This window comes from Orbicella franksi, chromosome 5, assembly GCF_964199315.1.
Source record: "Orbicella franksi chromosome 5, jaOrbFran1.1, whole genome shotgun sequence".
Classification (NCBI taxonomy): Eukaryota; Metazoa; Cnidaria; class Anthozoa; order Scleractinia; family Merulinidae; genus Orbicella; species Orbicella franksi.
The window spans coordinates 31,406,464-31,422,632 of record NC_138149.1 but is presented as its reverse complement, the minus strand read 5'-3'; the positions used below and the strand labels follow the sequence as shown (position 1 = coordinate 31,422,632).

Genomic DNA, 16,169 nt, shown 5'->3' with positions numbered 1-16,169 from the left:
CCATGATGCAGCTGTATGACCGGAAATTCCTTTAGTGTCCAAACACCGGAAGTGGGAGTTACAAAGATGTCTGAAGACCCTTTCAGGGTGTTCTTGTTCGTGCTGGTGTTTACTTTAGCAGCCGTTGAATGATAAGCCCTTAACATCACTGCAGTTTGATAACTACAAAGCTAAGATTCCGAACAGGATTTTTTTTTTGCAAGTTTTAAAAAGATATCGCTAAAGCTAACATCGCTAAGATAATTAGGCGACCTGGGACCGAGTCAGGAATGTTTACCATGACGTCACATATATCCTTGGGAAAGCATAAGTTCAAAACAACATGGCGTCCGATAACCTCGCAGGGGATTCAGTGGAAGGTTCAACAGAATCTGAATATAACGTCAATCACGAATATATTGAACGAGTCAAAAAATTTCTAAAGCCTCTTGAAAACAGATGGGACTACGTTCAGAGTGTTCTTCTATGGGAGAAACCGTCGCATTCGTTGTGTTATTTTATTGCGATGACAGCTCTGTTCGGGTGAGATGAAATGTGTGGAACGCATTAGCGGTAAAATTTTGAGCCGCTCATTTGTTGTCATCTTGTTTTATAGGCTCATGGCAAGTGGCAAATTCCGTCTGGTGCTGCTGCTTATAGTAGCAATGGCGTCATCGCTTCTGATGGAGGATATTAGAAGCAAGGTGTGGCAATTTGTACAAGGTACGTCATAATTTAATGAAGCTTACACTTGTGTAGCAGACCTGCGTGTTTGATGAATGTTTATTTACATACTGGCCATACCTAACAAACAACATAATGGTGTTTTTGATTCAATATCAAAGGTGGATTTGATGCAGTCAGCGATAAAGATAGGTAAGTAAGTGAAAAATTCCTGTTTTTGTCTGAAAATCTACATGGTGAGATATCGTTCTTCGCTTACCAGCGATGCAATCAATTAGCAAACTTATATGATTGTTCGGTTTCGAGTTTTGCTAGTCGGTCTTTATTTTGGTTTCCCCGAGGGAATATAGTTGTGTGAACTTGTACAACTAAATTCAAATAAGTTACTTCTAAGTAATTTATGTTAAATAAGAATTAAGCTTACGTTTAATTTTTAATAACAAAAACAACACAGTTGACTGGAACTCTAAATTTGTCCCTGCAGCCGACAAACCACTCTGTCCTTTCATCGTCTTTGTACAAGACTGGCTGTGATTTGGACTACCTTTGTTGCTTGGCATGAAAAACTGAATAAATTGAAAACTGACAGCACATATAAGGTACGATAATTTCCAGGTTTTTTCTTGCATAATTAAAACTGATTTTTGAATAATTTTTTGTATCAACTTTTCAAAACTGCTACATCCTGAGAATTAACATTGTATTTCCTCGTTTAGGAGTCATTGTTTAGTTATTGTTTGGTCTTTTGTTTGGCTATGGCACACAATGCCAACCTTTAAACTGATATTGTGTCCTTAATCTTGCAGTATTATGCTGCTTTAATTGGGTTGTTACTGGTCACAGTTTTTGCTTACCAATACTTGCCTTTGGTGCAGATATGTTATGCTACAGGTACGCTCTTTTCATTTTTATGTTTTCATTTAAAAGTTTTGAATGAACATGCCATGTATATTTCCTTGTTTCCATGGCATTTGTAGCGTGGAGGCAGAGTAGATTCTTTTTGAAGGGGGTACCAAGGAGATGGCATTCAAATGACTTTTTTATAGTATGTGATAATTCAACTCTAGTAGACATGAAAACAACCAATATAGGTCTCGGAAACAACAACTACTATGGAAGTGTAACCACGCTGGCAAAAATGGATATTGTTGGGAACTTTGCCAGTTCAGCGGGACTTGTAGTAATTTATTCTGTATTGTATATCCCTCTATTCATTAGGAGATAGTAATACAATTAATATCTCGAACGTTTTTCTCAGTTTGTGCACTGTACTTCTGGCCTGTTATTAAACACAATGGAATACACAGAACAATTAACAAAGCATTGGAACCTTTTTACCGACCATTTGTTGTTCAGTGGCAACACAGCAGGACTAAGCGACTAAGGGATGCCGTGACAAAAGGTATCAAAGATGTAACTTGACTAATTAAAAACAAATTTGCATGGATTTGGTTATCATTTGTTTACTTTTTTGCATGCAGATTAATTTTATCAGTGTTGAGACAAGAAACAAATTTTCAAGAGCCACTGATTTTCTCATATTTCTTAATCTAATAAAAAAAAAATTATATAATTTTCAGTATAAACAATATTATTTTTATAAACCCTAATTTTGACTTGATAATGTTGTTACCTAAGTGTTGAATGCTTTTTTTCTTAATATACCATTAAGGAACATTTTCACACAGTTTTTATAGTTGAATGTTTTTTTAAAAATGTTACTGTAATAGACGTCTTCATAATAATTAAATGTTTGTCCAAAATCTTAGTCTACAGGTGGATTTTATATCTCCTGTGGCTGCCATCTCTAATTGACAATACATAATTATTTATCATTTTTCAAATATCAAAGCAACAGATGGAGAAGCTCCAGCAGATAGTGATGATGAGTTTGCAAAGGATTTCAATCCGGTCACTGATGACACATCTGTTGATCAAGACAACATTCCTTTACAAGATGAAGAATCCAGCTTGTCAGAACCATCATCTCCAGTGCCACCTGTAGAAGCCAAACTTCTTCAAGGACTTATTACATCAGCTATTTCCCAGGGACTGAGCTCCATTGCAAACAGAGAAGATGATCAGGAAACACAAGGTAAGTGTAACTCCAGTCACAACCCGAGCTGTGCAGTAACATGGGGAACTAAATTGAATCCCCATATTATTATACCTTGCTTTGTTTACCAAAAACCTTAACTCAGCTCTTGAGGGCCATTTAAAAGAATTACATAGACTGTGTGTTCAGAAACAGCACCACACACAAAAAATTGATTCATTTTGTAGTGACTTGCATTACAAACAGTTTTGAAGTCCAGGCATTGACTTTGTTTTTGATGCTTGTCTTTAGGAACCTCTGGAAGGGAAACTCCTGATGTTGAAAGCCCAAGTTTAGATAGTTCTGCAGTGTTTTTGGATGAGCTACAGTTTTCATCTCTGAGCCAAGGTGGCAGCACTTTGGAATTTGAAGAAGGTGAATTTATGGAGGGGTTAGAATTTCCGGACATCGACAGAGATACCGAATCAGACTCTGAAGCCACTCATCCAGACGGCAAGACTACAGTCAACAATAAACCAACACAACCAAAACAAAGACAAGAACTGAAAGAGCCGAAAGACAATGATCACAGACAGGGATCTGGAACACCAGAGAGCATTATGACTTCATCTGGAAACACCGATGTGTCAGACTACGAGATGCTTGACCAGTCGGAGGCTGAAGGCATGACTCCAACTGACGAAACAGACAATGTTGATTCTACCAGATTAGGATCAGTGTCAAATTATGTGGGAAAGTGGTTGGGGTATTGATGTCGAGTGTATTGATTACAATGGCCCATTTCCAAGTTGTCATATGAAGTGTGGACTGATGTAAAATCACCACACAATGTCTAGTCTCCTCTGCAGGCTTTTTTTGTGTCCTGCCAAGGGATGGTTGCATAACATCTCAAAAATGGCTGCGGAAGAGACTACACTATGTCAGGTATTGCTAAGAGTAGTTGCTTACAATCGTGTTAAATTTTACATGTGATAGTGTAGTGACAGTGTAGTGTCATTACCAAAAGCATTTACTGATATCTTTGCATTTTCTCCTGCTCTCACAAAATATTTTCACCACCCCAACAATAAACCCCGCACGTGACGACTCAAAAATGTGCTCTGTGATATTTTCAGTGTGCATCAACTTTCAACATTTCGTTTCAAAAATTATGTTGTTTAATAATTGCTACTGCGAAGTCTAGTTCTTATTTAAGATTTTTAGAAGCACTGTACGTACGTACCACTTGGTGAGTGTCAATTTGTTGAAAAGTGCACCTTGAGAATTATTTTGACAAGCTTGTTTTGCAAATATGGAGATGGCATTGACAAATACTTGCAGCTGTTTGATAGTGTGTATGACTGCCTGCAGGATAAGAGGAAAAGCTGATTTACAGAAAGGAAAATGGTGCATCTATATCCAGACACTTTCATTTTAAATGAGTTAAATCAGGTCAAGTGCTTGTGGCCTGAGGGCAAAAATCAAATTGAATTATACACCACCAGTGAGGAGCTTGGGAATGCTTGGCCTGTACTGACTGTTGTTATTAATTTTAGCTAAGAGTGAGTTATTGAGCAAGGTTTTCAGCAAGCCATTGCTAGTTATTTATTCAACATATCCAGCCATTTCTCAACACTTGGTCTGGGACATTTAGGTTGTTGTTGTTCAATTTTAAGGGACAAATCAAATTTCCAGGATTTTATATGTATCATAAGTTAACTTTATAGTAATTATTATAATCATGAAAATGTAAAACACTGGGTTTATAGTGTACCATAAATTGTGTAGGAAAATGAATGTAACAGTCACATCAAGGCAATGAATAAATAAAAGCTGGTCTTTTTTTAATTTCAGTTTTGTTTTGGGGAATGCCTCATGTAAGTCATGTTACAACCCTCCTCCTATCTAAGGCTTGAGATATTTGGCAGAGCTAACCCACTAGATTTTCACAAACAGTATAGGTAACCCACTATGATTACCAGTTGAGTAAGGCATAACGGACCTTTGGTGACAAGGTTTTAGCACGGGCAACTTTCCTCATTTCCAATAGTCACAATATCATTGCCTACAATTTAGGGTCCTTTGCTGCCAATGACATCAAAGGCCAACTAGTTGCCACTGGAAATGGAACCAGTTGCCCATGAGAACAACACAAGTGGAACATTAAAACTTAGTCACCAAACTTTTGTCATGCCTTACTCAACAGTACTGACAATTGTAGTAAACTGATTGCATCAAACAACACAAGTTTTACACTAGAAACTGGTTGGTTTATTGCCAGACTGTACAAATCATGTCTCTTGCATCTCTCTGAGGCGCCGAACTGCACTCCTCACTGTGACAGCAGCTGTGGTGCTAAAGTGAAAGACAAGATGTAATCAATGACATGCAGGAGCAAACATTAACTTATGCTGACAAAACTTTCAGAATACAAGTTACGGAGAAAAATTGTGAAGGGTTTACATGACCGTAACAATTTCACTACATCCTGTTCTGAACACCTTGAAGAGAACATGTATATTTTCATTATTACGAAAACAAACAGAAACAAACAAAAACAAAATAGATGCAAAAAATACAGTCACGACATCTCTACCACCTCAACACACCAGAGCTCTGTCAGGTACTGTGTCAAGAATTGTTACTTATGGCAGCAGTTGTCAAAAATTGGCCCTGTAGAGGAAGTTGCTGTGAGTCTTTCTCATTGCTCTCTCTAACAGGTGCTGAACTGGGGCAGTCATCTACTTCAATCTTATTGAAACCTTGCCTCTCGCAAAAACATGGTTGGTTGCACGATTCACTTGTTTGCCTTACCTGTCTGTAAGGCGGTCAGCTTGAACTGGTCCAGAAGGGTTCTACTTTAGAGTACTGGACGTTCAGTGCAATATTAAAAGAGAAAACTGTAAATACCTGACAACCCAAGCTCCTCCAGCTACAGTCTTTCCACATCCCTTACAGTACCATATACCAACACATTTCCTCTTCAGGGATTCCTACAAAATACAATCAAAATCTTCTTATCTAAGCCAATAATGTCAACTCAAAATAGCAGATTTTATTAAACGAAATCCGCAAAAAATGTCGGGAGTCCGCGAAAACCAAAGATGAGGAGCAGCATGTCTACAGCTCATAGATCAGACTTTAGCTAAGAGTGTCCTTCCATAGTATCTTGGTTTTCGTTTTTCCACCATTGAACAGAAATAAATATTACACTTACTTTGCCACAGAAGACACATGTGTACTTTGAGTGCTGTGTGATTTCCATCTTTTTAACCATTTTTCGAAGTGAGGCACCATATCGAGTACCATACTTCCCTACTACTCCGACCTTCTTGGTTCTTTTCGCCTGCGAAGAGACGAGGCAAAAAAGACCAAGTTTGACAAAAACACAAAGAAATGAACCCAAAGCCTAATTCAAGAATAACACAGCTATAATAAAAATTTAGTATTTCATCTCGATGGCCATGTTTTCAAAGAATAAACGACGGATTTCTACTCACCATTTTGGACGGTTTCACAGAGTTAAGAGAACAGGAGAAAGAGAACCATCCGGGTTCTTCGATTTTTTTTCATACCAATGCCTGCGATTATCAGCAGCGGTATGACGTATACGTCACTTACAACCACATGAAAATATTGTGGCGCGAGGTACAAATTTGGCGCGGAAATGCTTGAACGAATTATGCTCAAATTTTCAACAAAATGAGCAAGAAATCCGAAGAGGAAGGTAAATATAAAGGAAATGAATAATTCTACTGTTAGTTGTAGATCAAATTCATTTCAATAGCTGAATTTTACTCTCTTTGCAGCATCAGATGCAGTGTTAGCGTATCTCACAAAACAAAACAGACCCTACAGCGCCGGTTGGTAAAATTATTTGCCTCAAAGTTTGTTTACAAGCTTCTGCTTTTTGAGACTATAAGCTTAAAGTTATTCAGTTAAATGTAGATTTCAAGACCTTTCGTCATATCCAGTTGCTTCTAAAAAAGACAGACTTTCCTGTCCTTTACTTTTTGCTGCACAACGTATCTTATCCTCTTCGAATTCCATAGTTGTTGACTCTTTACTTGAAGCCTTTACTATGACATCACTTTGACTTACAAGAATTTCTTTTCTTTTGTGTCAGTTGATATCTTCTCAAATCTGCACAAAGAGTATGGGAAAACGGTGAGAATTTGAATGATAACAACAAAGCTAATCTGCCATTCATGAGTTCTTCTCGTGAGAGAACGAATCCCCCATAGGTGATCTTCTCTCCGAAGTGAGCGCACACGAACCGTACATTTTTAATCTTCTCTGGTATTGTGCATTAAAATAATATCTTATTTCTAAAATGCTTTTTATTGCAAGGCTGTGCAACGGAGTCTGGAAAAACTTGGTAGTAAAGGCATTATAACTGAGAAGGTAAATGGAAAACAAAAAGTCTATGCACCTAAGCAGGTGAGCAGCATCAAAATTTTATTTTTCGCAAATATTATAGTAAGGTTATATTTAAAATTGGGTGATTTTCTAAGAATTATTGGTTTGCTCAATCCTCATTCCAAATTATGGGAACATGGGAAAGGAATGATTTATTAATTTTTAAGGCACACAAATTCAGGCACTTTTGAAAAAAGTACTAAAGTTTTTTTTATGTTATTTAGCAGTGAGCATTTCGAAATGAATATTTCTTATTCTGACCAATAGTTTTGTCTTGAATAAATGATTTACAGGACCAGTTTGGAGATTATGATGAAAAAGAAATCAAGAAAATTGATGAGAACATCAACATGTCTACAGAAAAGTTAAAGAGGTTGCAAGAAACTTTGAAAACACAAGAGACAGGTGTAATTGTAGTTGTAGTAGTTTTTCTTTTTCTAAGTACATACTAGTTCAGCAATGCTTTCGAGTGGTATAGCATGGAATATCCCATGGGTCACTGGTATTTTCTTGGTGTGTAGACCAAGAAAATACAAAGAACAAGAGGGACATTCCTTGGTGTACCATGAGAGAGAGGAATGACTATTTTATAACATGCCTTAGAATATTCAGTGGCCAACACAATCAAAGGGACGTACGCATAGTGCACAATGGGAAGGTTGAGTGTAATGCCATTGAATGTACTAATACAATGGCTCTCCAGTACAACATTAATTTCTGAAGATAGAAATTAGAGGAACTCATTAGTGCCAACACTTAACTCCGGTTTCTGCCGCATGAAATGGCTACCAATATTACTACTCTCTCTGGATGGGATGTCAGTTCATCACAAGTTATCCCATTGACACTTTGCCAAGTTTTCTTTAGAGTTTGTCAGTACCCTATTTGTGCATCTCAAGTTGGTCAAGAGAGGCACCATCAGAGTAAATTGTCTTGCTTTGTAACACAGCATAACACTGACAATGCTCACACTCCTGACTGCTTGATCAGGGGTCCATAGCCATTGCTCAGTGATTAAGCCAATAAACTTCCCTTCCTGAAGTATAGATAACTTATTTGTTTGGTTGTGACCTAACTCTTAGAGCTGCGCAATGTGAACAGTACATTGACAACCAAGGATGCAAAAGCTAGATTAGAAGAACTGACAAAAAAGGTATTCATCAGCCCATGTTTGAGATCAATTTAGCTTGTGATGTTTAATTTGCATCAGAATTTATTGCTCAGGATTGACAAAGATCAGAGAATAACAATGGAAAAAATAAAAGAAGTATTTTTCAAAGGTCTATTTTGATCAATCTTTTAAAATATACTGTTATATATACATCAGGGAGATTGATATGTCTTATGACCAATTGGTCCATAGTTAAATCACCACCTCATTAAGTGCTATTAACAAGGTGGAAAAGTGTGTTGTAAGGATTTATGACTTAAATTGACCCTTTTCATAATTTTATATGTCGCTCAAGTATTTCATCCCTGGCCGGCCACCTCGAGTTGAAACTAACAAGCATGTCCTTTCTTCTACCTTTAGTGTGACAGATACCAGGAACGAATCAAGAACATCAAGTCAGGTAAGTTGAACATTGTCACTGAATTGCTTGTGCCTACAGACCTACAGGTGTAAGGAATACCCACGGAAGTAAGATATATATTGAAAAAAAAAAAAAAAAACTACTGGCAAGATTCTAAGAAATGGTATGGTGTAAGATGAATGTGGACTGTGTTGACAAACTTTACAGTCCACACTTTGCAGTTGACATAACCAAATAGAGCAGTTTCATAAATTCAAATTTAAAAAAGATAACAAAATTATTGTGTATTTCAAATGCAACCTCCTCTATTAATCTTTTCTTTCAGCTACAAATCACGTCACACCAGCACAAAAAGATAAGGTGAGATCATGGAAGTAACCATATTTCCAGTTTTAGTATGAAACATTTGGCTATGGAGCTATTGTTTACTTATTAATACTTGCCATGAGATCGTTAACTTTAATCCTTAATTGACCTTCTTTTGTAATAAAGATCTACAAAGAACACAAGCAATTTGTTCAGATGTGGAGAAAAAGAAAACGAATGGTAAGAAAGTTCTTTTCATATAAGAACATCAGTTCAGTTCCTCTCAGGGCATCCTAATGGGTGAATACTCAGGAAACAATACACCATGGTTGTGTTGTGTTTGGAACTTGCCTTGCTCATCATGGGCAACCCAGTACACGAGGAGGGGTAAATGGGTGCAGAGAGCTATGTAGTTGTGGGCCTTGTCTTGCATAGCGGACTTGTGATTCTGCAAAGAAATATTTCTTACTTAGTGTACTAAGCCTGCAGTGTATTTAGAGGGCACAACACACAGAGAGTTGTCATACACGTGTCTGTTTCCTTTTGTACACAATACATGCTATTCTGCTAACCTAGTCCATGTTAGTCCAATAAATATAAATTTGAGTTTTAAACCACAAAAATTTACAATGTCATTGAAAAGGTTTTGATTTGTAAACTCTGTAAAGACATTGCAATAAATGGTTCCCATGACCCCAATCACATGTAATTAACAGTTGAATTATGATAAATTAAAAAAAAGTGTGGTGATAGTGTGTTTTGGTAAAATTTTATTCACTTTGTTTCCTAACAACATTTTCTTTTAGGCCACTGATATTTTAAACGGCATCCTTGAAGGATATCCCAAGCCTAAGAAACAACTTATTGTAAGTCCAAATTTTACTTGATTTTTTGTAGCATGTTGCTAAGTAACTAGTGTTTATCTGTATGGTTCATCTTACAGCTCGGTAAACTAGGAAATGGAATAATAATTTCTTAGAAACCCACAGGGCTTAACTACAGCCCCTTGTTTGATCCACCTTGTTAACATGGCCAGATTCTGCTAACCTACTGGATTGGTGGGTTCCATTGTTGTAACATTGACTTGGCAAGTGATCAAGTGTATTGGAATAGTAAATTTTAGAAATAATTCTGATGTGTGCTCCTAACAATCAAAGACATGTCAAAAGTAAAGACTAAATTGTGTGCTGGCAAAAAAAACAACAAAAAAAACCATTAAATTGAACGGTTTTCATTAGCTGCCATGAAACAATGTAAACTGAACATCTGGTTTACTCAAGTATTCATGGTTATCCTTCATACATGAAAGCAAGGTTAGCTCTGCTTTGGGCCATGTCCAGAATGTTACTGCTTACTGTAAATCCTCGAATTAGCGCCTGCTTCAAATAAGTGCCCCCTTTGAATAAGCGTCCCTTCTATCAGCCAAAATTTAAAATAGGTGCCCCCCCTCGAATAAGTGCCCCCCTTTCCTCCCCCCCATTTTGTGGACGAGTAATGAGACAACAAAGGATGTATAGTTTTCGTCATGTAGTATTAGATTTGTACATTGTTTTAGTTTGTGAACACGTTTAGTGAACACGTTGAACACCTTAAGTACTAACGGTGCTGCGATTTAAACTTGAGAATCAGCTTTTTATGTCAATAAACAGCTTATGTTGGTGTTTGCATGCAGATGATGTATTAAAAAATGATCATGTCAGGCCGTGATTTGGGAAAAATTAAATAAGCACCCCCCTCGAATAAGCGCCCCCTGCCTTCTCCTAAATTTGAAATAAGCACCCTGGGTGCTAATTTGAGGATTTACAGTATCCCTGTTTCTATAACATTAAATGACTGGGAGTATTTCACTTCTTCCCTGGAACCACAGCAGTGTTACCCCTCAGCATTAGATTCACCAGTACTCATTTATAACCTTTGGTGGAGAGAGGCACAGGGTGAAGCATCCTCAAAGACCCAGGCTTAGCTAGTCAGGATGACACAATATTTTGGCCGGTTGACACTATATTTTCAGGCAAAAGTTTACGTCGAGACTATCTGCCCCTGGGTCTCTGAGGATGAGTGCAGCCCCAAACTAATAACAATAGCAATAAATAGGTACAGAGAAAAATTTAGGATTCAGTTTGAAAAAAAAAAAAAACTACATTGTGTCTATTTGCTTGCCCTGCAGGAGGATATTGGAATTGAAACAGATGAAGAGTATCACGCAGTCATACCAAACAGTTGAAATGCTTAGTACAGAATATCATGCTTTGTGAATAATCAGTGCAATGAAAATGTTCTATTATGGCACAGTCACACCACATGTACAGTCTTAATTAATACCTTCTGTGTAATATATATTATGGCAGATTAACACAGGGATGAAGTTCTGTAATTTCGTTATGGTCAAACTTGCTTAGGGCTAGGGCCTTTTTCTTTTGCTATAGCCAATAATTTTGGTTCAAATAAAACAAAGAAACAAAGTCTCCCTGATTGAATATTTATTAATATACTGTTACTGTGTAAGTTATATTAATGAAGTTACATCATACGTAAAATAATACATGATTTCGTTTCTCTCAAGATTTTTTGTAATTCTTATCTTGCACGTAGGAAACCCATAATTTACACCTACTGGTAAACATTGAAGTTTTTAGCCAATTGAAAAAATAACTAGTTCTTGGACACTTTAAAAAAAAAGACAGTCAAGAGCATTCTTGCTAATTTGCAGCTCTGACAAAATCTATATTTATCATAATTCATGATCATTTTACCTTAAATAACTTGCTCCCACAAAGTTAAGTGTAAACATGTATATTCTTTGTGCAAAATAGCTTGCGAGACTTATACATAATTTTGGTAAAATAACTAAAAATAAAGATTTGTGGAATGACTCAATCTGTCATCCAGACATAATCCAAGAGCTTCATGACATTTTCATAGAAGGTGAAGACAAAGGCAACATCAAAGCACACTCTGCCAAGGCGAGGCACTGTTCCCTTGTAAAATCTGTGAAAGAAATTGGTTTTAAACTTCCACACAGTTGGCAAATCTCAATGTATTAAAATCTATTTTAAAAAATTCTACACCCCTCTAACCACTTCAAACACTGATGCAGAGAAAAGAGGAAGTGCAAAGTTTGCCAAGAATATACCAATAAAAGGAGTTCATGCAAACCACAAACATATTAAAGATAACACAGGACTTGGAGAAAGTGCCATCCGGTCATCCGGGACGAGTAGATTTTTCCCTCTGGGAAGTAGCTTGCCCGATAGGTGGGCAAGGCATCAGGCAAGTTGCTGGTCAACTACTGTATATCATGAAAAGAGCAAGCTATGACTTGCCTAGGGTAAGCAAAATTTGAAAGCTACTTGTCCCAAGGGCAAGCTGGAATTCAAGTTTTTTTTCGAGCCCTGTGTTTAACAGCTACAAAAACATTCAAAACAAAAAGTTAACGCACATGCTCAGCATGTCTGTCACATAATTTATCTTAGGGTAGTTACTACATTTCAATTTTGTCCTCTACAAAACAACCATTAGAAAAGCTAAATTCTTTATTAATAGCGGTTGCACTTGACATCAACATCATGGTTGTGTAAGCTCGCTATTGCTGACTAGTTGGCAGGTGAAGATTGTTGTCCCATCTTGAATGTTTTCATTCAAGAACAAAAAATGCCGCAAATAGTTGTTTTGTACTTACGCCTTCAGTCCTTCATATTTGATAATCCTCATAACACAATCTAAAGTATTCTTATATTTGTGTGCTTCCAGACCCTGCAACCAAAAGACACAAACTGCATTAATCCTTTCAAAGGATCCTTGCAATGTTCATATAATGGTGTGTCTATTCTGCAATGCTAATGGGAAGTCCTAAGAGAGAAAAATCTGACAAGCAAAATGGCTCAAAAACCTATGACTTCACCCTAAAATGAATTACTAATGATGGCTGTTTTTTAAAAAGAAATTAATGGTTGTGTGGTAACAGTCCCACCCACCCCTCTCTCTCTCCCCTCTCCCCACCAATGGCAAAGCCTTGAGTAATTGAGTTGCAACCAACCTGCATTCTTGTTTTTACCACATCGACTGGAGTGTTACCAAAGACACTTGCAGCTCCGGCTATACCGCCAATGATGAATGTTTTTATAGAGCCAATGTCTTTGCTTGGATCTCCTCCTTGAAGGTAACTCTTCAGGTTGGAGTAGACAAAGAAACGGATCATCTGATTGGTTCCTTGCTTAATTACTGTCGCTGTTAATCCCTTGTATACTCCACCTAACCCTGAAAGACGTAAATGCACATGGGTACAGAACTAGTTAGTCAATACCCTTCCTGACACTCAAGGTCTAATTCAAGTTGTTATTTTGATCAGTAGAACACAACTTTCTAATTAAGTACTTACAGCTCTCATTGACTAAACAACCACAGACTGTTAATTATGTTTAAATTATGAAACTTCTACACAATTTGCCAAACAAAGTAATACATGTAGTTCAACAATTTTTCAGCTTCTAATTAAATTGATAATGTAATGTCACAGTTTCAGTTTGGGGTTCAGGACCTTTCAAGGTCATGTTACAAAAGAAGACACTATTAAATTTATAAACCTTGCAAGATGGATAATGATCATTTTCAGGACATTTTTGTCCCTAACTACTGATCAACAGTGATGTATGCATGGAAAATTACAAATCCTACGCCAACGGTTTATAGTTTCAAACCAGACATTTCAAAGAAAGAAGTTTTTACAGGATGCTCATACAGGAAGGGTCTACCTTTGAATAATTTGACAACAAGCTATGTTTTACCTTCTGATTTCACTATTGTTGCAACACCACTGAAGAAACCCTTGAATCTTGGATTTGGCTGTGTTTGATCATGAATGAACTTGACTTTAACAGTTTCCATAGGGCATACAATAACAACTGCCTCCATCACACCAGCACCTAACCCACACATCAGTGTCTGTACTTGTGATAATTTACCCCTGTCATCTGCCATTTGATTTTTTAGATACTCGAATGTTGCAAATCTACAGTATGAAAGAGGCATTGTTGGACAATCAGTAAAAATATATCATGGAAAACCAAGCAAAATGGGAAAAAAAGAATCCAACAAAAATTCTGGACTCTGGCAAAACAGAACTTGGTGTGGTCTTTGTTAATAACCCTCACCTTACAGACGCTTTTGGTATTGAACCATACAACAGTGAACTAAGACCTCTGTAGAGACCAAAGAAACCATGGCTTTTCACTGTTTTTACAGCGCAGTCGACAGGACCTTGGTACATGGGTTTAGCTGCTCGTTCATCAAGTTGTACCTGGGTTTTAACATACTCAGTGGGGAATGTACAGCAGATTTCCAGTCCACCGGCTATACCCCCTGTTCACCAAAAAAAATAAACCAAAAAGATTCATTTTTGAGAAAAGATTTACTTAAATTTTGAAGTTTGTTGGTAAGATGCAAATTATAATCTTCCATCAGATGATTTTAACCATCTTGTTTTTGTTTGTTTCTGAGTATTGAAAATGATTCTACTATCGCAATAAAACAATCATTTCAGCATTCCCTTCCATAATTTTTGAATAATGTTTGACGTCATGTCAAAGAAGGAAAAAAGGCAGTCACGCAATTTAATTACGCAATTTTCCCTTTGACACACCCCCAGGACACCCACTCAATTGTGATGCTATGCTACCTAGACTTCACAAGGATTTCCTGACAATTTGTAAAACAAGAGGATTCCATGACATTTTGTAAACACGTATCACTTTTCCTGTTGACGAATTAGCCTTGCGATAGCCTTTAACGTAACGAAAGCAAGCTGTGTGCGGTGGATTCACTTTAGTTGTCGAGCAACGCTCAAACGCGATCATGTATCATGTATTGTGCGTAAATTGTGATCGCCCATCGAAATACGTGCCACGTAGAATGATCCAGGTATCATTCGTTTCCGTTAAGATTAAACAAAATTTCTTCGTTAAAATCTATTTATACTTGAGATCAAGACTTGTGAAGTCTTTCATAAAAAGGCAAGCTCTCGTTCTGTAAATCGACGGACGCACGCGAACGAACGACCTTTGTACTTTGGCTGAGTTCACTGACAATTGAGTTCTCACCGCGTCATTCACGTTGTAAAACATATAAACTATCATACTTAAATGCTGCTCTGTTAAATCTTTATCCTGGTTAATGAACTACCTTATGCCCTTTATTATATTAAAGCGTTATCTTGAAAGCCTATAGGTTAACCCTTGCTTTACTGATACCCATACGAATCTCGTAATAACGCTGATTTGCCAATATTTGGACACATACTGGTTAAAATAAACAAATATTCACCTTCACCATTGCATTCTGAAACAATATTTTACAATGACAGATTTGATAAATTACTAGACATCGAGAAGAGTCCCATACCAGCGAGAATCGCTTTTCCTGGATGCCTTTTTCCTTTCCCACCGCCTGACGGTGAAGCACATAAATATCTCCTCCGATAATACGTGGCAGGGTCTGGAGTCGCCGCTAAAGCTCCTCTATAACAACTCTCCAAGGAAGACATTTTAAAATTTGCTATGTCGAAGCGATCGCTCTCTGGATTAGGAAAAAAAATTTCAAAAACACAACTTTCCCCACGTGAAAGAGATGTGAACTGGCCTCGATTAACCTCCGCTGGTCACACTCCAAGTGGCACGATGCTTCTATCATATAGCGGCACCTGATTGGTCAATTGATGCTTTTGTTCAGCTATTTGCATTTTGCGTCTTTATTTCAACGGAAGTTCAATATTTGCTGAAAAGTGAACATCTGATTGGTTCGTTTTACAAGTTAAGTATCGGGCAACAAATATTGCATCAGTAACAACGTCAACAATCACCAAGAACCCTTCCTTTTCTTCATCATTTGACAGAGTGAAAAAATGTCTGCCTAGAAACGGCACTTGAAGATACCATGACGCGCCTTCCCGTGGGACATAACTGGGGGTCAAAGGTTACTACAACGTAAAAAAAAAGCTCGTGCTAATCTATGGGGCGCCGTTTGTAAATTTATTATTTAGACCGAATTTATGCCATTTTCCCCTTATTTATAAATAATTGGAAATGCCACAAAATTTGTTTATAAATAAGACACAAGAACTTGTCCGTTGATATGTAAATAATTTTTTTAGGTACGTCCTGATTTATAAATAATCTTTTACCATAGAGTTATTATATATAAATAACAAACTAAACAACTTC

General features: G+C 37.1%; 4 protein-coding genes across 5 annotated transcripts; 2 read left to right on the top strand and 2 right to left on the bottom strand.

Annotated features, from left to right (window-relative positions):
• Nucleotides 1–89: 89 nt before the first annotated feature.
• On the top strand, nt 90–4,551 carry LOC145488206 (uncharacterized). 2 transcript variants are annotated; one of them, XM_081467026.1, is made up of 8 exons: nt 90–522; nt 596–702; nt 825–855; nt 1,148–1,262; nt 1,470–1,554; nt 1,922–2,065; nt 2,522–2,758; nt 3,011–4,551. In XM_081467026.1, the coding sequence occupies exons 1-8, from the start codon at nt 323–325 to the stop codon at nt 3,469–3,471; spliced, it is 1,380 nt and encodes a 459-aa protein (XP_081323152.1). In that variant the 5' UTR covers nt 90–322; the 3' UTR covers nt 3,472–4,551. The 2 variants fall into 2 exon arrangements, with proteins under 2 accessions (XP_081323152.1, XP_081323151.1); XM_081467025.1 differs by having other exon boundaries at nt 2,516–2,758.
• A 95-nt stretch (nt 4,552–4,646) lies between these two features.
• On the bottom strand, nt 4,647–6,276 carry LOC145488216 (large ribosomal subunit protein eL43-like). Its single transcript, XM_081467037.1, has 4 exons — nt 6,199–6,276; nt 5,916–6,044; nt 5,609–5,691; nt 4,647–5,053 (listed from the first exon to the last, which is right to left on the bottom strand). The coding sequence occupies exons 1-4, from the start codon at nt 6,199–6,201 to the stop codon at nt 4,990–4,992; spliced, it is 279 nt and encodes a 92-aa protein (XP_081323163.1). The 5' UTR covers nt 6,202–6,276; the 3' UTR covers nt 4,647–4,989.
• Nucleotides 6,275–11,355, top strand: LOC145488215 (homologous-pairing protein 2 homolog). Its single transcript, XM_081467036.1, has 11 exons — nt 6,275–6,425; nt 6,508–6,561; nt 6,825–6,865; nt 7,049–7,138; nt 7,411–7,522; nt 8,200–8,270; nt 8,649–8,688; nt 8,975–9,009; nt 9,142–9,195; nt 9,762–9,821; nt 11,123–11,355. The coding sequence occupies exons 1-11, from the start codon at nt 6,401–6,403 to the stop codon at nt 11,177–11,179; spliced, it is 639 nt and encodes a 212-aa protein (XP_081323162.1). The 5' UTR covers nt 6,275–6,400; the 3' UTR covers nt 11,180–11,355.
• Nucleotides 11,356–11,420: 65 nt separating this feature from the next.
• LOC145488210 (tricarboxylate transport protein, mitochondrial-like) lies at nt 11,421–15,656 on the bottom strand. Its single transcript, XM_081467029.1, has 6 exons — nt 15,352–15,656; nt 14,106–14,313; nt 13,740–13,963; nt 12,992–13,212; nt 12,635–12,708; nt 11,421–11,943 (listed from the first exon to the last, which is right to left on the bottom strand). Exons 1-6 carry the CDS (start codon nt 15,491–15,493, stop codon nt 11,829–11,831), a joined length of 984 nt encoding a protein of 327 aa, XP_081323155.1. The 5' UTR covers nt 15,494–15,656; the 3' UTR covers nt 11,421–11,828.
• Nucleotides 15,657–16,169: the final 513 nt, after the last annotated feature.